Here is an 18,282-nt window from a genome sequence, read left to right on the forward strand (position 1 = left end):
TCTTGAGTCTCTTTTCTTCTGATGAATTACTTTATTTGAATTAAATGTGCAACAGAGTGCAACTGTGTAGTAAAAATACTGTTTTGGGCATATTTTCTATGCTGGCTGGCTGCTTTTTAAGTATTTAGTCCTTGGCGTAGCAGCAGTCGATATCGCTGTTGTCTTATCCGGAGGTGAAGGATGAAGTCTCAAGGCCGGTTTCATGATCGTCGTTATCTTGCATCAGAACATGTGTGTGCGTGTGTGTGTGTGTGTGTGTGTGTGTGTGTGTGTGTGTGTGTGTGTTTCCTTGTTGTCTTAACAGCTTATCACTTTGGCCCACGCTGACAGTGAATAATGAGATTCTTAATGTGACATAATCAAGTTTATTTTCATCTTTAAACACATAAATTTACAAAAACACAAATGAAAGTTCGATGTGTCCGTCTATCGTTGTTGGATTCGTGCTCTAACTGCAGTTTTCTTGTGAAATCTGCGGCTCGGTGTTGGTTTCACGCTTAATCGACGTGGATTTCCAATTCAAGGTCTGCAAAAGAAACGCTGTTGTCAAGTGTACGTCTTATGACTCACCTCCATTACCATTAAGACCGATTTCAAACCCAGTTCAGCTGTTTCGATGAGTTACACAGACGGCGCTTGTTTGCAGAACACAGTGGATGTTTTTGTTCTGTTGGAGATGATCAGAGCACGATAAAAATAACACCAGCGTCATCTTTTTATCACATTTATGCGCTGAAGTCAGAGGCCGTGCTCTGTGAAATCTTATTTTGCAGACGTCGTAAACTAAATTTGTTCAAGGACCTAAATTTTTGCAAGCAGACAACGTCAGGGAAGGACTTTTAAATAATAATAATAAATCATATTTAGGCTTAATTAGCCTGTCTTTGTTTAATATTTTCACTTATTTACATAATTAGTTATTTTCTATAAGCCTTTATCAGTGGGAACAGACACCTAGAAAAATAAAACATAAATAATAACACCACAGATCTTCTGAATGTCCTAGATGGGGAATAACATTAATTTATCATTTCTGTCTCTACTTATATCGACTTTAACCCTTTAAGGACAACCTAGGATAATTTTTCCTTACATTTTTTTGATAAAAATAGTAAAAAATCCCTTGGAAATCCCACATTTAGACACCCAGACCTTGAGGTACACATGGGAAAAAACCCATGCTGTGATTCAGGATCAAAAACTTGACTTGACATTTGGAGATTTCTACAAAAATTGCATTTTTCGGCGATTGGATGGCGAGTTTTTCTGTTCTGGAAACTCCTCAAAAACCCCCTTATCATCAGTTTACTTAGGAAAACCATCAATCTTCTGAAAACCCTGGGCAACTAGTTTGAGGTTGTAAAGTTTCACAAAGCTGTGATTATCCGAGGGGTCACAACAGCTCATTTTATACAATGAACACAAGGTTTTAAAGAGTCCCAGCAGAACCAGATTATATAATTCCTGCCTTTTTTGGTCTCAAACTGCGTGTGAAGAGCTTTAAAATGGAGCCTGTTACAGCCTCCTAAAGACGGTATTGTCGGCAGAGACCGAGAGCGGACTCTCAGGACGAACGGGGGGCTGTGATGTTATGTTTCCTTTTACTGAAGCTGCAGGACAGATGCTGCATCACTGACGCTAAATGCGAGGACAGGAAGTGGCACTAAAGAAAGTAAAGTGTGACGGAGAGATGTGAGATTTTTTGCTGATTGCTAATGTTTGCTAGCTAGCCACGCTCGCACCTGTTTGTGTTTTGCAACCCACACTGTTTCCTGTTCTGCCCTCTGTCCTGGAAACCCCCTCCGTCTGCGGTGGTGCGCTCTCAGCTCTTGGCTGTTGGCAGCGGACAATCCTGTATCTGAGCCTCATCCACCGACCCCTCTGGCAGGTGAACTGTCATCGTACAGGCGCGGATCCCCCCCAGAGGCTCCAGCACGTTGAACACCCTGTCCCACACGTCCTGTTCTGGGTCATACCGCTGCACAATATCAACCATGCATCTGCTGTTCCAGGAATACCCTCCCACCACGTAGATCTGCCCATTGAAGACCGCCACGCCGACGTCGCTCTGGCCCCGTGGCATCGGCGCAACCCCCGTCCATTGGTCTGTCTCCGGGGTGTAGTACTCGCAGCCCAGGACGTCGTCGTAGTCGCTGCTGCCTCGGAAGTGATTCCCGCCCATGACGTAGAGTCGGTCCCCCGTGGTGCACATGCAGTGCAGGCCGCGGAGCTCCATCATGTCGGCCCGACGACTCCACGTGTCGGCGGCGGGGTCGTAACACCAGAGCTCCTTCTGGAACGTGTCACGGGTGATGCCACCTGTGTGACAAAACAGAATCCAACAAATGTTACAGTATGTTGAAAATATAAATATATTGATATAAATATTCCTATTTGACCTAAAAACAGACCAACCAAACCCCCACCACAGCGACTTCCTGGTTGATCAAATCAGGAAGTGCCAAGAACTGCAGTTCTCCCAGTGTCCACTAGGGGCAGGTTTCATAATAGAGCAGTTTCTCATTGACTCCCATGTTAAACAGGTCGTTTTCACAGCATCATTAAACCTGTTTAAGGCCTGGGACAAAAAAATATTCTAGTCCTTATGTTTAGGTCATATCTCCATGACAACACTGAGGGGGGTGAATTTTTTTGTACCAGGCTAGTTTTTATTTTATTGGAGGTTAAGGTTTATGAATAATTAGGGGCGTGGTCTCTTGAGTGACAGCTAGCCTCTGTCCCTCACTTCTCCTCGGAGGTAAACGTCAGCCAGATGGACGTATCCCCCTCCCCCCAACGTCACATACATGCCCTACTTTGGTAAGATGAAATGAGGCGGAGTCAATGTCTGACAAGTAGACGACTCCTGTAGGCGAGGACGATTGGATCAAGTTGAGAGAACGGACCTCGACGGAGACGCTACGTCTGTTTTTTATACAGTCAATGAGACCAACACACTTCCACATTCTTTTGTTCTTATATCTACAGTATTTATATAAAACCTTCCTTTCTCCTGAATGACATCTGAAATAGTTTTGCTCATTCCTCTTAAAGCTCATAGTCATTAGTGTCAACATCGCACAGAGGAACAGGAAGTTGCAGAAAACGGTACAATTATTTTGATCACACTTCCTTTCTTACCAATTTAATTTCTATGGTTTAAGCATTCAGGGAGCGGCAGGTGTAAAAAGCGTTACATGTTTCTCACAGATCGTCCGTCTCATGTCAGAATATAGTGATAATTTCAGCAAATATATAAAAAAGAAACAATTCTTCAGCCTTAAAGCCGTCTTTTGTTGTCTTCGCCTGCTCTTCGCCTCAAAAACTGCGTGAAGGAATTAAATGAAAAATGAACGTGTGACGTAAACACGTGTTGTGTGTTCTGGTAAACATCACCACAGCTTTTCGAGAGTCGTGGGTTTTTTAATTTCTTGCAAACTACTGCTGCGACCCACTTCGACCACAGGTCTTGGTGAGTTTCCTGCTTCTCAGTCCTCCGTGTTAAACTTGTGTTTCAGCTGTCAACGGGAGAGACTGGTTTCCTGTCCAAGGTAACTACAAGAAACCTGCCTCAAATCATGCGGAGAGAGCCGCTCGTGTGAATCTGCTGCTAAACAGGAAGTGGCTTCAAATCCTCCGTCTTCGTTAATAATTCATCTTGTCAAAACCTTTTTAGAAAATCCTGTAAAAACAGTCTTACATGTGTCTTTTCCAGAGGGTTTGTGATACTTTAAAGCACTCTTATCCAGAAGAAGCATCATTATTCATTTAAAAAAGGATCTATTGAGCAGTTTAAGAGTGTTTGTCACACACACAAGGACACACTGATGATATCACACACACTCCAGTGCCGGTCCTCCCAGTTAACAGCCACTTCTTTGTATCATAAGATCGTGTTAGTAAGATAAGGAGGAATTCCCACTTTGCCCCGCAGGGTTAGACACCATGTTAAGGCTTTTGAGCATCCCGTCCCGTGGTTTGTGTGGAATTGAATCCTGTTTTCTTTCTTTTATCAACAGTTTTAATCATTTTGGGGAGTGTGAGAACTTCAAAATAGATGCTTTATGTCCCGACTCAGGAAATGCACAGGACAGGTGCGTACTAAGTCTAACAATTCAATTCAATTCAATTTTATTTATAGTGCCAAATCATAACAAAAGTGATCTCAGGACACTTTACAGAGTAGGTAAAGACCACACTCTATGACTTATTTATGATTTACAGAGACCCAACAATTCCCCCGTAGAGTACGGTGGCGTTGAAAACCTTCACTATAACAGACAGGAACGTCAGACAGACCCAGCTCTGTGGAGGACGGACATCTGTCTTGACAAAATCAGCTTAAAAATAACAACATTTTTCAGGCCTCGTAACCACGTCTTTTTTTCTAATCGTCACCGAGTCGTTTCGATGCTTAACCCCCAAGTGTCATAAGGGTAGTTTTGGTGTTGTTAGTTTGTAAACCTAACCGTCACCTTTTGTTTCCTAAATGGTACTTAACGTAACTGTCGCATTGTACTACTGGCATGGAACAGAACGCCATATTTCGTAAGATATCACGTGAATTTTCGTGCATCACTTTTCGTACGTTATCCTACGAACCTGTTGATGAGAACAGAGACAGCCCTGGATGACGTGAATGTTCATTCTTACCCCGAATGACCTGATTGCGTCATTACAACAGTCAATTTATCGAAACGCTCAATATGACTTTTGTGTAGGTTTCATCGATCGTGTGCATAATGACTGTCCTCTCTCAGGAGCAAAGGGAGACGTTGTGTTAGACAGCTGTGAAAAACCTCAGCGAGGAAGTTCGTTTAGATGCTCGGGTGTACGGAGCATGTGTCGTCTTCCTGTCAGGGTCTGGTCCCCCCTACGAACAGTCAACGTTGGTTTGTTTTCATCACAAAAGCGAGATCTCTAACTCCAGCCATGACCCTGAACTTTCCCTCACCACGCAGTTCTTGCTAAACCTAACCAGACCATAACCATAGAGGCAGCAGAACAGGAAATGGTCAAAAGAGTCTTTCTGAAACAGCCGTAGGTGGAAGTTAAAAGGACACTGACTTGCTGTTTATGGGGTCTCCGTTCTCATCCTTTATGTCTTTTTTAACACATTTTTATCAAGTTTTGGCCATTACCTCTGTGCTAGTGTGCTTTTTGAAAACACTGTTTAACGTTCATATATAACTAAAGTGATTGAGATTAAAAAAAACAAACTCTGCAAATGAGAGCGAGCCAAGAGAGGGTCACATAGCAAAATCATGACAACACATCCTGAGCTACAGTCGATATGATGAAATACATAAAACAGTATATTAAGACACCAGCAATCTAGCAAAGTGTTTGTTAGTTACTTGAATTAATCATTTTTTCTGAGGTCACTGTGAGCTGCAGTTGCTTCAATTACTGTGAACCACTGAAATATTGGACATGTAGTTCAATTTCATATACATTTTTTATTTATTTAGAGCAGGGGTGTCAAACTCAGGCCTGTGGGCCTAATCTGGCCCGCGGTGTAATTATATTTGGCCCGCAAGATCATATCAAGGTTCTCTGAGAGCTGGCCCGCGAGTATAAAGCACATCCACGTCTACTTTTCTGTTCACACACATGAGCATCCATGCTACCAGTCTCTGCAGACACACTGAATCCACCCCTCCCTGAAAACGACCCAAAGAAAGATGGAGGACAGGAGCTTTCAGCAGCGGTGGGAGGCAGATGATGTGTGTGTGAAGGTAAAGAGCTGTTTGTCTCGTCTGCAGAGCCACCGTGGCTGTAACCAAAGAATCAAACAGAAGAAACACCACGACAAGAACAAGGACCCTTTTTTTTTTTTTTAGTAGATATTGAGTTTGGCTGCGACTTTGTCCCAGTTTTTAAATTTGGCCCACTGTGAATTTGAGTTTCACACCGTTGATTTAGAGGACAGCGCACATTGATCAACATTTCTGTAAACGTGCCAGTGTGATGCAGCAGGCTCATTTTCAACTGCAGTCCTTTGCTTTGGCAAGATGTTAAAATGTCCGCAAAAGACTAAAATAAAAACATACTAAAATATACTTCACTTACCTGAGATGTACATGAGGTCCCCGTGGACCGTTCCAGCGTGTCCATAGTGAGGCTCCACCATGTTGGTCACAAATGTCCACTCGTTCTTCTTCAGGTCGTAGCACTCCACCGTGTCTGAAGCAAGTGACAGAGATGAGATGTTTGGGGGAAAGTAAAAGTTTGTATTTAAGCATTAAGTGAAATAAATGAATCCTGATTCACATCATGTTTGTTTATACATTAGTAGCGGTAACGGTAATAGCTGTAGTAAGGAGCATTAGAAGGGTCAGTTTTTTCAGTACTGATTTTAAAGGGGGGCTGCACGGTGGTGTGGTGGTTTGCACTGTCGCCTCACAGCAAGAGGATTCCTGGTTCGAGTCTGGGGGCCCTTCTGTGTGGAGTTTGCATGTTGTCCCCGTGTCTGCGTGGGTTTTCTCCGGGTTCTCCAGTTTCCTCCCACAGTCCAAAGACGTGCAGGTGTTCGGTTCATTGATGACTCTAAATCACCCGTAGGTGTGAATGGTTGTCTGTCTCTGTTTGTCTCTATGTGCCCTGTGATAGACTGCCGTCCTGTCCAGTGTGTGCCCTGTGTTCATGTCCAAGAAGTACTAAGTCAAATCACATCTTTTTTTTTAATCCTAACCAAGGTGTTTTTTGCCTAAACTTAACCACCGCAGTCATGTCTCAGTCGCCGTTTCATGGCGTCAAATAGAGCGTCATATTTCATAAGATATCATGTGAATCCATTTAGTTTGCTTCAGTTTATAATTCAAAACTTCACTGTTTTTGTTGACTCTCATTGAGTAATTTTCAGCCATGGTCGGCAGCTGTTTTCAGCCAATAAGCTGTAAAAACCTACTGCACACTATCTGCTCCGCACAATCAGCAGACAGACACAGTTAGAGTCTGGCTGGTGAACACTGTGGAGCATTTAGGCGCTAAAGAGACAGACATTTCCCTCTGGAGTTGGTAGAGACCAAAATACAAGAATCCAAAGCAGCTCACCGATCTCTCCGGATGCATTCCTTCCTCCGACTGCAAACAGTTTCCCATTCAGAGCACTCAGGTGGAAGAACGTCCTCTTTTCGTTGAGGGAAGCAATCTGAAGCCACTTGTCGAAGCGCGGGTCGTAGCGGTAGGCGCTGTCTATGGCCGTCTTACCCTTGGTGTCATAAGTGCTCTGGCCTGAGGAGTGAACAAGAATCAGATCGGTTTTTAAATTGGATGATGGATTTTAATCTGTGAGTCAATGTTTTAAGAAAAGCACTCAGTCGCACTTTAAGTCTTGATGATGCATGATGTATCACATGTAAGTGGGTTAATTTGTAAATGAAGGTGCAAGTCTTGGTCCACACTCTAGGGCCTGTCTTGGTTACGTTTCTGCAAATTATGATTTTAATGCATGGAGAACATGCTTCTATTAGGCTCTTAGCCAAAAGCTTGCATGGACCACGGTTACACTCTTAGCTTTCTCGATTGGGTGTATATTTACCATACTTGTGAGCAGGGCTCCAGTGTGTCCTGCTCGTGCACATTAGCAAAATGAATGCATGTATCAAGGATCAATAATAGCCTCATTTTGTGGAGCCAAGCTCTCCCTGACTCCCCTGTAGTTTGCACCCTGGAGCCCCGGGACAACCGTGCCCCGGGGTGCAGCCCTGTATGTGAGAGTTTACATGTGAACTTTGGGTGCTCTGACCTCCGACAATGAAGAGGAAGCCGCCTAGAAGAGCCACACCATGTTGGTAACGCTGCACCTCCATGGGCCTCAGGGCCCTCCAGTGGCCGCTCTTTTCATCATACAGCCTCAGCTCTCGGCTCACCACCAGCTGCTGTCGCATAACACCGCCCAGTGCCAGGATGTGGGTGTCGTCTGAGCGTATTTGCGTCCGCTCAGTCTGCAGAGATGGCTGCATGAAAGGCATCATCTGGTAGTTGCTGGCCTCCAGCAGGAGGTTCACGCAGGCTGTGTCAGAGCGCATCATGGAGTGTCCTCCCTCCTCATCTTCCTGGGAGATCTGAATCAGCTCACTGGGGCTCATCAGTGGGAAGCGAATATGCCGCATCAAGGCGTAGACAGAGGAGCGGCGGCTGGGGGAGTCGTGGTCCAGCCATCCTTTGGCGATTTGGTAGAGCTCCATCTCAGAGAAACCCTTCAGGGAGTTGTTGGACAGAGCGTTGGCCATGCTGGTTTCAGAGAGCTGGAGGTAGCGGCCACACTCCACCAATGCAGAGAGGTTCTGGCTCACAAACTCACCTAGGTTTGACACAACAAAGAGGCTCTACGTCGTCATGATACTCAGTTGTATCTTTACACGTTTTTAACAATGGAAACTTGGGTTTAAATAATGGACTGAGGGGTTTTAGGGATTGCTGAGGATCTAAAATGATTCTTTCTGTTTCTGTGCTCTTAGATCAGTTTCATAAACTCTCACCTATATTCAGCTGAACATCCTTCAGGAGCAGGTCTGTGGCGATGCGCTCCACCTCCACACAGTTATCAGTGGTGATCTGCATTGAAGAACAAAACAGGAAGACAATACATTAAATTAATGGGATTAAAATGTATTACTTTTCCTACTTTACAGCTGCAACTTTCAACAGTCACACACATGGAGAGAGTTGGGAGGGTTACATAAACATATGATCAGATATACTGTGATTTACCTTAGTTTATTATTATTAAAGGTTATTTTCCTTTGAGTACAAGTCATTCCTCACCTATCTTTTTTACTATTTTAATTATTTTTGCCATGTGCTCGTTGGTAATTATGTTGCTGGGTTTTCTATGTGGTTTTGTGTTGTTGAATATTTGAAATTCAATAAGTTCAAGTCATAAAAATGCATATATTCCAATACAATTGACTAATTTCCTGTAACTTAAGCCAAGTTTTTTGCATTTTTGCTTTCCATTACTATTGGATTACTTCAATACCAAATATGGGCATAACGTGCACTTGTACTGTGATGTTGTTCCCCTTTTCTGCTTTAAAGTAAAAAACAATGGTGACCTTTCCACCCTGTGAAACATAAGAGGCATGATGATCAGCAGCTGTTATTCATGGTTTCACTCGAGTGATGTTGTGTGAGACCTGTGGAGTTTTGTAATGTTCGTGCATGAAATCATTCTTGTAATATTCCTGTAATAAAAAAATAAAAATCCCCTTTTTAACTTGATTTTTCGGCAACTTTAACAGAATACGTTTAATTTATTTTTTTTATATCCTAACAACGTAACACCATTCCTTGTATTCTGTCACAACAACTCCCCAAGTAACTCATACATATCGTTTATTCTGTACTGACAGAGAGAGAGAGAGAGAGAGAGAGAGAGAGAGAGAGAGAGAGAGAGAGAGAGAGAGAGAGAGAGGGCAGAAAAAGACAGTGAGTCACTCAGCAGGGATCTGGCTGCTTACGGAGCTCGACCTCCAATGAAGCTGAAGCCACATCGTATCGCTTACCTCACTGCTCAGGAGCTGATTACAGAAGCTCAGCACAGGCATGACCTGCAGGAAGTTTGCAGCCTCCAGCGTGTCCTGGAGGTTACTCATGTCCAGGCTGACTTTGGATGTGTAAATGAAGTCTATAATGTTCTTTAAACCCGACTTAGTGACTCCGTGCAGCTTGATCTCTCTCATCTCCTGCTCCCTCATGCCTCCTGAAAAAGGACGAGACAAAAGAGACAAAGACAAGGTGAACGCATCGTTTTAGAAGGTTTGTCTTCTGCAAAAGTGAACAGTCGGCAAGATGCAAAGACAAGGCTGACACTGTAAAGCCTGGCTGCTCCGACATTATACAGTGTGAGGATAATAAGACTGTTAATTATGTTAGATGCAAATATGGAGGCGTGAGAACCAGAGCGGCGTAAGTGAAAATAAGTTTTGCATATCAAATCGAAGCTCTCGATGAGCTCTTTCCACTGCCAAACGGATTCAAGTGGATTCTAAACCAATCCAGGGTTATTCATCATAAACCAAAAGACAACACACTGAATCTGTGCAGCTTTTCAATTCTAAAAATATATTTTATTTACATTTGGTTATAGTATTTGTAATAGTATTCTTATTGTGCATTTCTCATATTTCATGGTCATTTTTCTATTCTATATTTTCTTGCATATGAAAACTTGACCAAAAAATAACATTTTGATATTTGTGGCCATGAGAAAGATAGAGAAATGTATATTTAAAAAAATATATCTTAGTGTTTGAAGATTTATGATTGAATCTAATTAACAATGTCGGGACAAAGTGTGGTCATTCTTTTGTTTTGGCCCATCTGGTTTTGAGCCTGTTGATATCTTCTGTAATCTGCAACTGAACGTAAGTTTATTTCAGGTCCTCAATGACATCAAACAGACAGAGACAGCGTTTCAGTCTTAGTATTACGGGATGTCAGTGCTGCATTCACGTCTGACCACAACATATCTCTAGACCGACTAATCCTGCTTAAAGAAAAGAGACTACTTTGTGATAAATATGACATGCGGAGTTCCCCAAGGCTCCATTCTGGGGCCTCTTCTGTTGAACATCCACATCCTTCCACAGGCTCGGATTATAAATAAACTTGCCTGGCAGAAGTGGGTCAAGTTCTTCCTCTTTTACTTTTACTATTTGTGGATATTTAAAGTGAAAGTATGAGTCGTGGCACCGTGAAAACAATACTGTCCTACAAAGCCCAAGTGCAGTAACTACGAAACCACTATAAAATAACATGACTTCTGCACAATTCTGGGTCTAAAAGTATGAAGATTAGGATTTATTCGGATAATTATTAAATGGCAAACTAGTAAACCATAATCCATCATCAGTGTGTCAAATATACATTTGTTGGCACAATAAACAAACTTTAAAGACATTTTTTTACCTTATTTTTACCTATATTTTTGCGTAGTTAATGCACTTAAGCTTTGTAGGGGAGAATACATATCCTGGTATTTTACTGACGATATCCAGTAAAACTAGTGGAGTGGTTGTAAGATAGCACATACTTAAATTAATTGAGTGATAATAAGTAAATCTGTGCATGTTAACACTCTAACATTAGATGATGTAAATTGCATTACATTGTTTTATTATACCTGCCAAACATCTGAATGTTAGTATCGTCATGGGACTCATGTTTCCATGCTGAAGTCAGAATTACGCTCAAAGTAAGGAAAGTATCACCAGACTGTCTTCACCCCAAAAAAGACTTTGTAGGTTAATTGTGCAACCATTATCTTTTGTTTGTTTTGTTTGTTGTTAGGCTGTAGTAATCATCGCAGGAGCAAATAAGGAACTGACATGATGTAGTTATAAGATTCCCTAGTGTTACTTTAACCAACTTCTGCTCTTTACGTCATAACCATAACCATTTTTTGTCGCCTTAATTTAAGTAGTTCTGGTTTACGTTCTCGGCTCTGACAGTGCTCCTGACAGTGCTGCGGACTCTGTGTCTTGTTGATCTTGTGGTTTTTACAGAGAGTGAATCAAAAGCCTGCTTTCAGTCGAATAAAAGAGGACATCTCACCTGTAAACATGGCCTTGAAATAGTCACTGGAGGAAGCCATGATGACTCTGTGGACTGGGAACGTGTCCTTGCTGTCCCCGGGAACCAAGACCACATCACAGAGTGTCTCATCTGTCCGAAAAGCATCAAAACCCTGCAGGAAAAACAAAAACTTGTCATGGACAGCTTGATGTGTTGCAAACTTACGTCACATAATTCACTATCATAGTGTCAAAGAAACTGGCGAGGGGTTTGGTCGCCTGAGGCAATTTCTCTTAAATGTAAGAAATAAAATCACCTTCACAACAGGAGTTTGAACCTTATTTAGTTCTTAATTAGAGAAAAAGAACTGACTACAGTCCAGTTAAGAGTGGTACAAATATGATGAGCTACATGGAGGACCTTCACTGTGTTGTGGGTAGGGGACCAATGTGCCATAAGTTCATGATTCAGGGGACGGAGTACCTCACAGCGATGTCAGGGACTTAGAGAAATAGTTGCTTTCTTAAATATTTGTGCAGCAAAATAAGTTGTTTTTGTTATTAAGTGACAGATATACCTGCAACACAGCTGCTCCGTGTGCAGTGCTGCTGAACACCTTGGACAGCGGCCGAGGAGGAAGTTGGGGTTTTGTGGCTTTGTCTGGGCGTTTAGGTGGCATTTCCATGGGTGGGGGGAGAGGAGCCGGAGCCACAACTGGGACTGGAGCTGGAGCTGGAGCTGGAGCTGGTGCTGGGGCTGGGGCTGGGGCTGGGGCTGGTGGAGAAGGCCGGTCATCTATTAAACCCAAAATGGAGAACAGATAAAAATGGAGAACAGATAAAAATGGAGAACAGATATGGAGAGATGAGGAAAGTCATGATACTCTTCCACGCTGCTGCAGGATCTGTGAAGAAACTATTTTATCTACATCGTAGTGGGTCCTGATGGATGTGAAGTGTTGCAAAAACATGTATTTAAAGAATCAAAAGTGACTTGGGCCCCTGTTTGTGTATAATTGGATCAATATCAGGATAAGTGATACTTTAATGCTGTAGTTGGTCAAAGTGGAGGAAATACTTCAGAGTGGTTTAATCCAGTCTTTCCCAAAGTTAGGGTCGGGACCTAAAATGGGTCACGGACCTATTTTTATTGGGTCGCCAATCAGCAGAGTAAAATGCATAACAATGCTGTGATATGTGCATTAATTTTCCTAATTAAAATCATTCTTTATTGGTGTGTTCAGTTTAGATGCTGTGTCCAGGGCTTTAATGATAATATCATCATTTCTCTTTTGGGTCTGGAGCTGAAAAGGTTTGGGAACCTCTGCTTTAATCTAAAATAATGCGTCATTTAGATTCTATTGGATTCAATTATATTTAACTTTATTCTTATTGCACAGTGAGCAAACAATGAGACAAGGAAATGTAGAGAGTATATATAGAATAAGGGACAGTATGAATGAACTAAGGTGAGAAATAGTGAGTACAGGATGAAATATGAGAACGGGAAGAACATTCATGTGAGGAACGAACTAGTTGTGTCAGACTGATTCCTGTATTTGGTCTGTTTGCATGTCTTCTCTTCTTTGTATCAGGTGTAATCGATAATCAATAATAGAAACACACACACATACACACACACATACACACACACACACACACACACACACACCTTGTTGGACAGGCCTGTCAGGCGGAGCAGGAGGTCTCGGAGGGTCCCTGGATTGATGCCTGCTGCCCAGACGAGACAATCTGCGGCTCAGCCTCCCTGGCCCGCTGTCGTCTCCACTTCCCCTACAGAGGAGGAGGAGGAGGAGGAGGAAGAGGTGAAGGAGGAGGGGGAGGAGGAGGAGGGGGGGGGAGGAGGAGGAGGAGGAGGAGGAGTAGGAGGAGGGGGAGGAAGAGGTGCAGGACACTTTCAAGAGCAGTTTGTGCTTCACTGCGTCATTTTGCATCCCCAACACTAGACTCGCCCTGCAGCGCAATCTGACTTTATGAGTTAAGTGATGTTGAGTCATCAGGCTTTCAAGAATAATTGTGAGCTTTTATTTTATAAACATATTAAACTCAAATGCAACGGAGGGTAAAATGACACACGCTTTTTTCATTTACTGTTATGGCAGTTTCACATTGTAGCTTTGTCACTCAGCACTTCCTCTTGTGTTGTACAAAGTACCACTTCCTTCAGTTACCTAACCGCTTACATCTCTTTTTTTTTATTTTTTATTTATTCTTTAGTTAATCAGGCAGCTTCACTCAGATCAAGATCTGTTTTCCAGGAGAATATAGAGCCTTAAAGCATTTGATTCATGTTTCTGTTCATGTTGCATGTCCAGTGGTCTGAAACTAAGGAAGCATTTTGAAGTGGACCACTTCTCCTCTTTAAACTGTTTATTGACTGATATATTATATACATATAAAGCTCCTCACATGCAGTTAGTCCAGGTTAAAATAAAGTAAATACTACAAGAAAGAAAGAAAAATTAGGAGTATTAAAAGTGCATTCTGTAAAAAAAGTTAGTTAGTCAATTTAGGGGAAAACAGGAAAAGCATTTTCTCTATTTAAAAATGAACTTGATACACATTTGACGTAGTTTTTCACATTTTTAAAAAAAATGTTTACAAGTGTGTTTATACCATAGACTCTATACAATATAGACGTAGTCTCTGTGAAGTCACCCGTAGGTTTCTAAAGAGAACAAAATATAATAATCATAGTGGGCGACAAAGACATGGAGCGCGGATGGAGCTGAGGCAGCACGCACCTGTCACTCACGCTGACCACGCCCTGAATTATCTTATTATTATTAAGCTTTAACAAAACTTAAACAGGTTTTTACATTAAATTCTCCACCGTACAGACGTCATGAAGCCACAGAGACAAAAGTAATTGTAGCAGACTGTAAACATGTTTATTTCTGCTGTGAAGTTTCTGTATTTTAACATGCACGTCACTGGGGATTGACTCGCTTTTGGAGCCTCAAAGGGCCGAGGAACTGCAGTTTTTTCATCTGTCAGCCTTCGCTTGGTTTATACACGCAATATAAATTCTAGGCCGTTATGTAGTGCTTCATTCATTGCACACTCTTTGGACTTATAAGTATGCAGGAATCCACATGCTTAAATATTTAAAACAATTTGAGGTACTCAAAATATATAAGTAAGATCACCCCAGGTGTTTCTATCATTCAGAGCATTTGACGTATTATACTATGGTCATGAAAGCTGAGTCATGACCGAAAGAACGAGGTCGCGGGTACAAGCGGCCGAAATGTGTTTCCTCAGAGGGGGGCTGGAGTCTCCCTTAGAGAGAGGGGGAGAAGTTCAGCATCCGTGAGGAACTCGGAGTAGAGCCGCTGCTCGTTGAAAGGAGCCAGTTGAGGTGGTTCAGGATCATCTGGTAAGGATGAACCCTGGGCGCCTCCCTAGGGAGGTGTTCCAGGCACGTCCAGCTGGGAGGAGGCCTCGGGGAAGACCCAGGACCAGGTGGAGAGATTAGATCTCCACACTGGCCTGGGAACGCCTCGGGATCCCCCAGTTAGAGCTGGTTAATGAGGCCCGGGAAAGAGAAGTTTGGGGTCCCCTGCTAAAGCTGCTGCCCCCGAGACCCAACCCCGGATAAGAGGCTGAAGATGAGATGATGAGACAACAGGGACCAAAATGTTCGCTGGAAAAAGACTGTAGGCAGATTTATTATGTGATGTCACTGTTGCTCTTTGCTCATGGAGGAATTGTTGGGTCTCTGTAAATCATAATTAAATTACAGAGCGTGGTCTGGAACTACTCTTTATGTAAAGTGGCACTATAAATACATCTGATCTCATCTCATCTTCAGCCTCTTATCCGGGGTCGGGTCGCGGGGGCAGCAGCTTTAGCAGGGGACCCCAAACTTCCCCAAACTTAAATACAATTTAATTGAATTGAATTGATGTTTTAAATCCCAGGACCTAACACATTTCTAATATGTATCACACAGGGGTTAAAATATGGAAAATAAATGTTCAAAAACACTGAAGCACCCAAAACTACTTACCCCATTTCATTGGCTTCTTGTAGTTGAGGACGCTGGTGAGACTTCCTACATGGAGACCAAATGAAAGCTTCAGTGGACAGAAATAGATATTATTGTTATGAGCGAACATGAGTGTGATGTTTTCACCCCAGAAGACGATAGTTGATCAAAGTTAATCGATACTAATGTAAAAATATCACTTTAGAGACTCATTTTCATCAGTATTTAGTCTCGTTCGACAGTTATTGGTCATAATTCTGCCATGATGTTCTTTTTTTATCGCATTACAAACTTTTTCTCTGAGTTTGATCTCCCTGTGTGTTTATCATTAGATCAAATCAGCCATGTCAGAAGCTTTGTGGCACTACATTTTATATTTTGTGAGTGCGTTCAGTTCCAGACATATTTGGCATCACTTGTAGAAATGTGCAGCAAACACCCTGACGTGTAATATGTACATGTGGAATGTAATCTGGTATTACAAACTCGTCCATCTATAATACACAGATCTATGTTGTGCAGAATTTGACAGATATCATTTCCAGAAAATATCTTTGAGAAGAAGAATTACTTTATTCATCCCGCAACGGGGAAATTGAATTTTTTCACTCTTATTATTAATCGTGTTACACACACAGGCCCGAAATACACACATGCACACACAGGACCTATATACATGCAATTAAGGAGAGATGTCAGAGCGAGGGGGCTGCCAGTGACCAGCGCCCTGAGCAGTTGGGGGTTCGGTGCCTTGCTCAACAGCACCTCGGCAGTGCCGAGGAGATGAACTGGCACCTCTCCAGTCACCAGTCCACACTCCACACAGGGACTTGGTTACCTATGGGACCTATGGTTCCCAGCCAAGTCACCTATGGACTGAGCTACTGCCGCCCCAAGGCTCCTTCTATCTATGTTTTTCGTTTTTCCTGTTTACCGTAAAACTGTAGTGCAGAGTTCTTTACACTTCTCATCATGATCATATTAGTTTGAACTGTTTGCACACAGTAATGTAAAAAAGGTGACACTTGCCACCTTCCACACATTATTTATACTCTGATGTGTGTGAATGACTGTGCAATCATTTTAATAACGCATTATGGTGCATGACTGTTGATTAACCTCATCTTCACCTCCCATTGTATTGCTGCAAGACTTTCATGAACTGTAACCACTGAATGTTGCATCCTCACATTGTGTTGCAAGCGCTGGATGACTGTATGAAGCAATCTGAGAGCAAGTTTTCAGTCCACCTTAAATCTCCTTTTACATAAATTGACATAAACTCAAGCACTTTTCGAAGGAGGTGACAACGAACAGACACAGCAGCTCGCTGACGAAACGCATCACTGCAGCCCAAAAGTACAGAATACACAAATCTGTCTGACTTTAGTCTCATGTACTGGTGCCTCACACGGAGCCAGATCTAAAACGTAAGTACAAGTACAAACACCTGTGGGGGACCTACCTGGAAGAAATCCTCCTCAGCAGACTGGACCCAAGGCCTCCCTCCAGCCTGCTCGTCTAACCAACCAGGACTCGGAGAGCAACGCTGAGCAGAAAGTATTCTGCTGCACGGCTGCCAGCTGGTTGGAGAGTTGAAGCGCCTGGTTGAGCATCAACGTTTCTTGTGCCTTAACCGAGACCTCAGTCACTTCCTGTGTTACTTCTCTTTCTCAGTGTGCGCCTTCTTGCATCTCCCCACCCCGGTGTGACACACTTACTGTGATACTGTGAAATCATTTGCAACAAGCTGTTTTTTAAAGGTTTTGAGTCAAGCATACATGCACACTAACAGGTTCTGTGGAATGGAGGAATGCACCTCTAAACTATTCATTCTTACTTTTCTTTGGTATTTTCATGCATTTTGCTGAATGACAGCCCAAAACATCCCAATCCTCATATAAAGACTGTTTTCTAAATGGTCTCTTTACCTTTGGAAGGTCCCATATGATGCTTATTTGGAGGTTCACTCGTATTTTGGGTTTCTACAGTAGAGACAAACGCACACATTCAGGCGAAACACACAGGTGCGAGGCAAAAAAACAAAACTGCAGGCCACAAAGGAGGTCTTCACACTGTTGGCAACACTTCCATCTGCAAGATCTTTGCTGCTTTTTATGTAAAAGAGAAATAAATCAATTATTTATTTGGAACCTTAAAGGGTGCAGTCTGACTTTGTGCCCTGCAAATGTTCAATAAACAGATTGTTTTTCATACTGTCTGAATGAACCTGTCTTCACCCTCTGTCTGAAACGCTCCTTTTTAGCGCCTGTCTCTTTAAGACCCCCTCCTGGAAAAAGCCCAGTCTGCTCCGATTGGTCGGTGTTTCCAGGTCTTCTGCATCTGCGCTCTGCACCGTCATTGCAGCCCAGCAACAGCACTTTCTACCTTTACTGTATACAGTGTAGTTGTGACATCACAACTGTACAGGAAGTCATGACGGCTCGTTTGAAGACAGTTTCTGAATACGGTTGTGTGCATTTCTCTGTGGATAGAGCATTTTGATACTCTTTAATTATTTATATTGCACCTAAACCTGCTTTATAATAAATAAAAAAAATGGAAATCCAACTTTTTTGTTTTCATGATACGGGTCCTTTAAAGGGGCAGTTTATAGTGTTTTCTTGACCTGCAGCTGAAAAGCTGAACAGCCACTGATCAGGTGAGTTTCATGAGAGATTTGGAACAAAAATAAAAAGAATAGAGTGATTCTGCACTTGAATCTTTCCTGCATTAAAACTGAGTGAT

General features: G+C 42.5%; 1 protein-coding gene across 1 annotated transcript; it reads right to left on the reverse strand.

The window, feature by feature from the left end:
- Window positions 1-386: 386 nt before the first annotated feature.
- Window positions 387-17,153, reverse strand: LOC310953245 (kelch-like protein 9). Its single transcript, XM_083922207.1, has 11 exons — window positions 17,000-17,153; window positions 15,556-15,600; window positions 13,195-13,316; window positions 12,101-12,318; window positions 11,563-11,695; window positions 9,513-9,709; window positions 8,487-8,562; window positions 7,751-8,308; window positions 7,057-7,236; window positions 6,073-6,186; window positions 387-2,319 (listed from the first exon to the last, which is right to left on the reverse strand). Exons 2-11 carry the CDS (start codon window positions 15,558-15,560, stop codon window positions 1,823-1,825), a joined length of 2,100 nt encoding a protein of 699 aa, XP_083778333.1. The 5' UTR covers window positions 15,561-15,600; window positions 17,000-17,153; the 3' UTR covers window positions 387-1,822.
- Between the last annotated feature and the right edge of the window lie 1,129 nt (window positions 17,154-18,282).

This window comes from Echiichthys vipera (assembly GCF_963691815.1).
Source record: "Echiichthys vipera genome assembly, chromosome: 10".
NCBI classification, from domain to species: Eukaryota; Metazoa; Chordata; class Actinopteri; order Perciformes; family Trachinidae; genus Echiichthys; species Echiichthys vipera.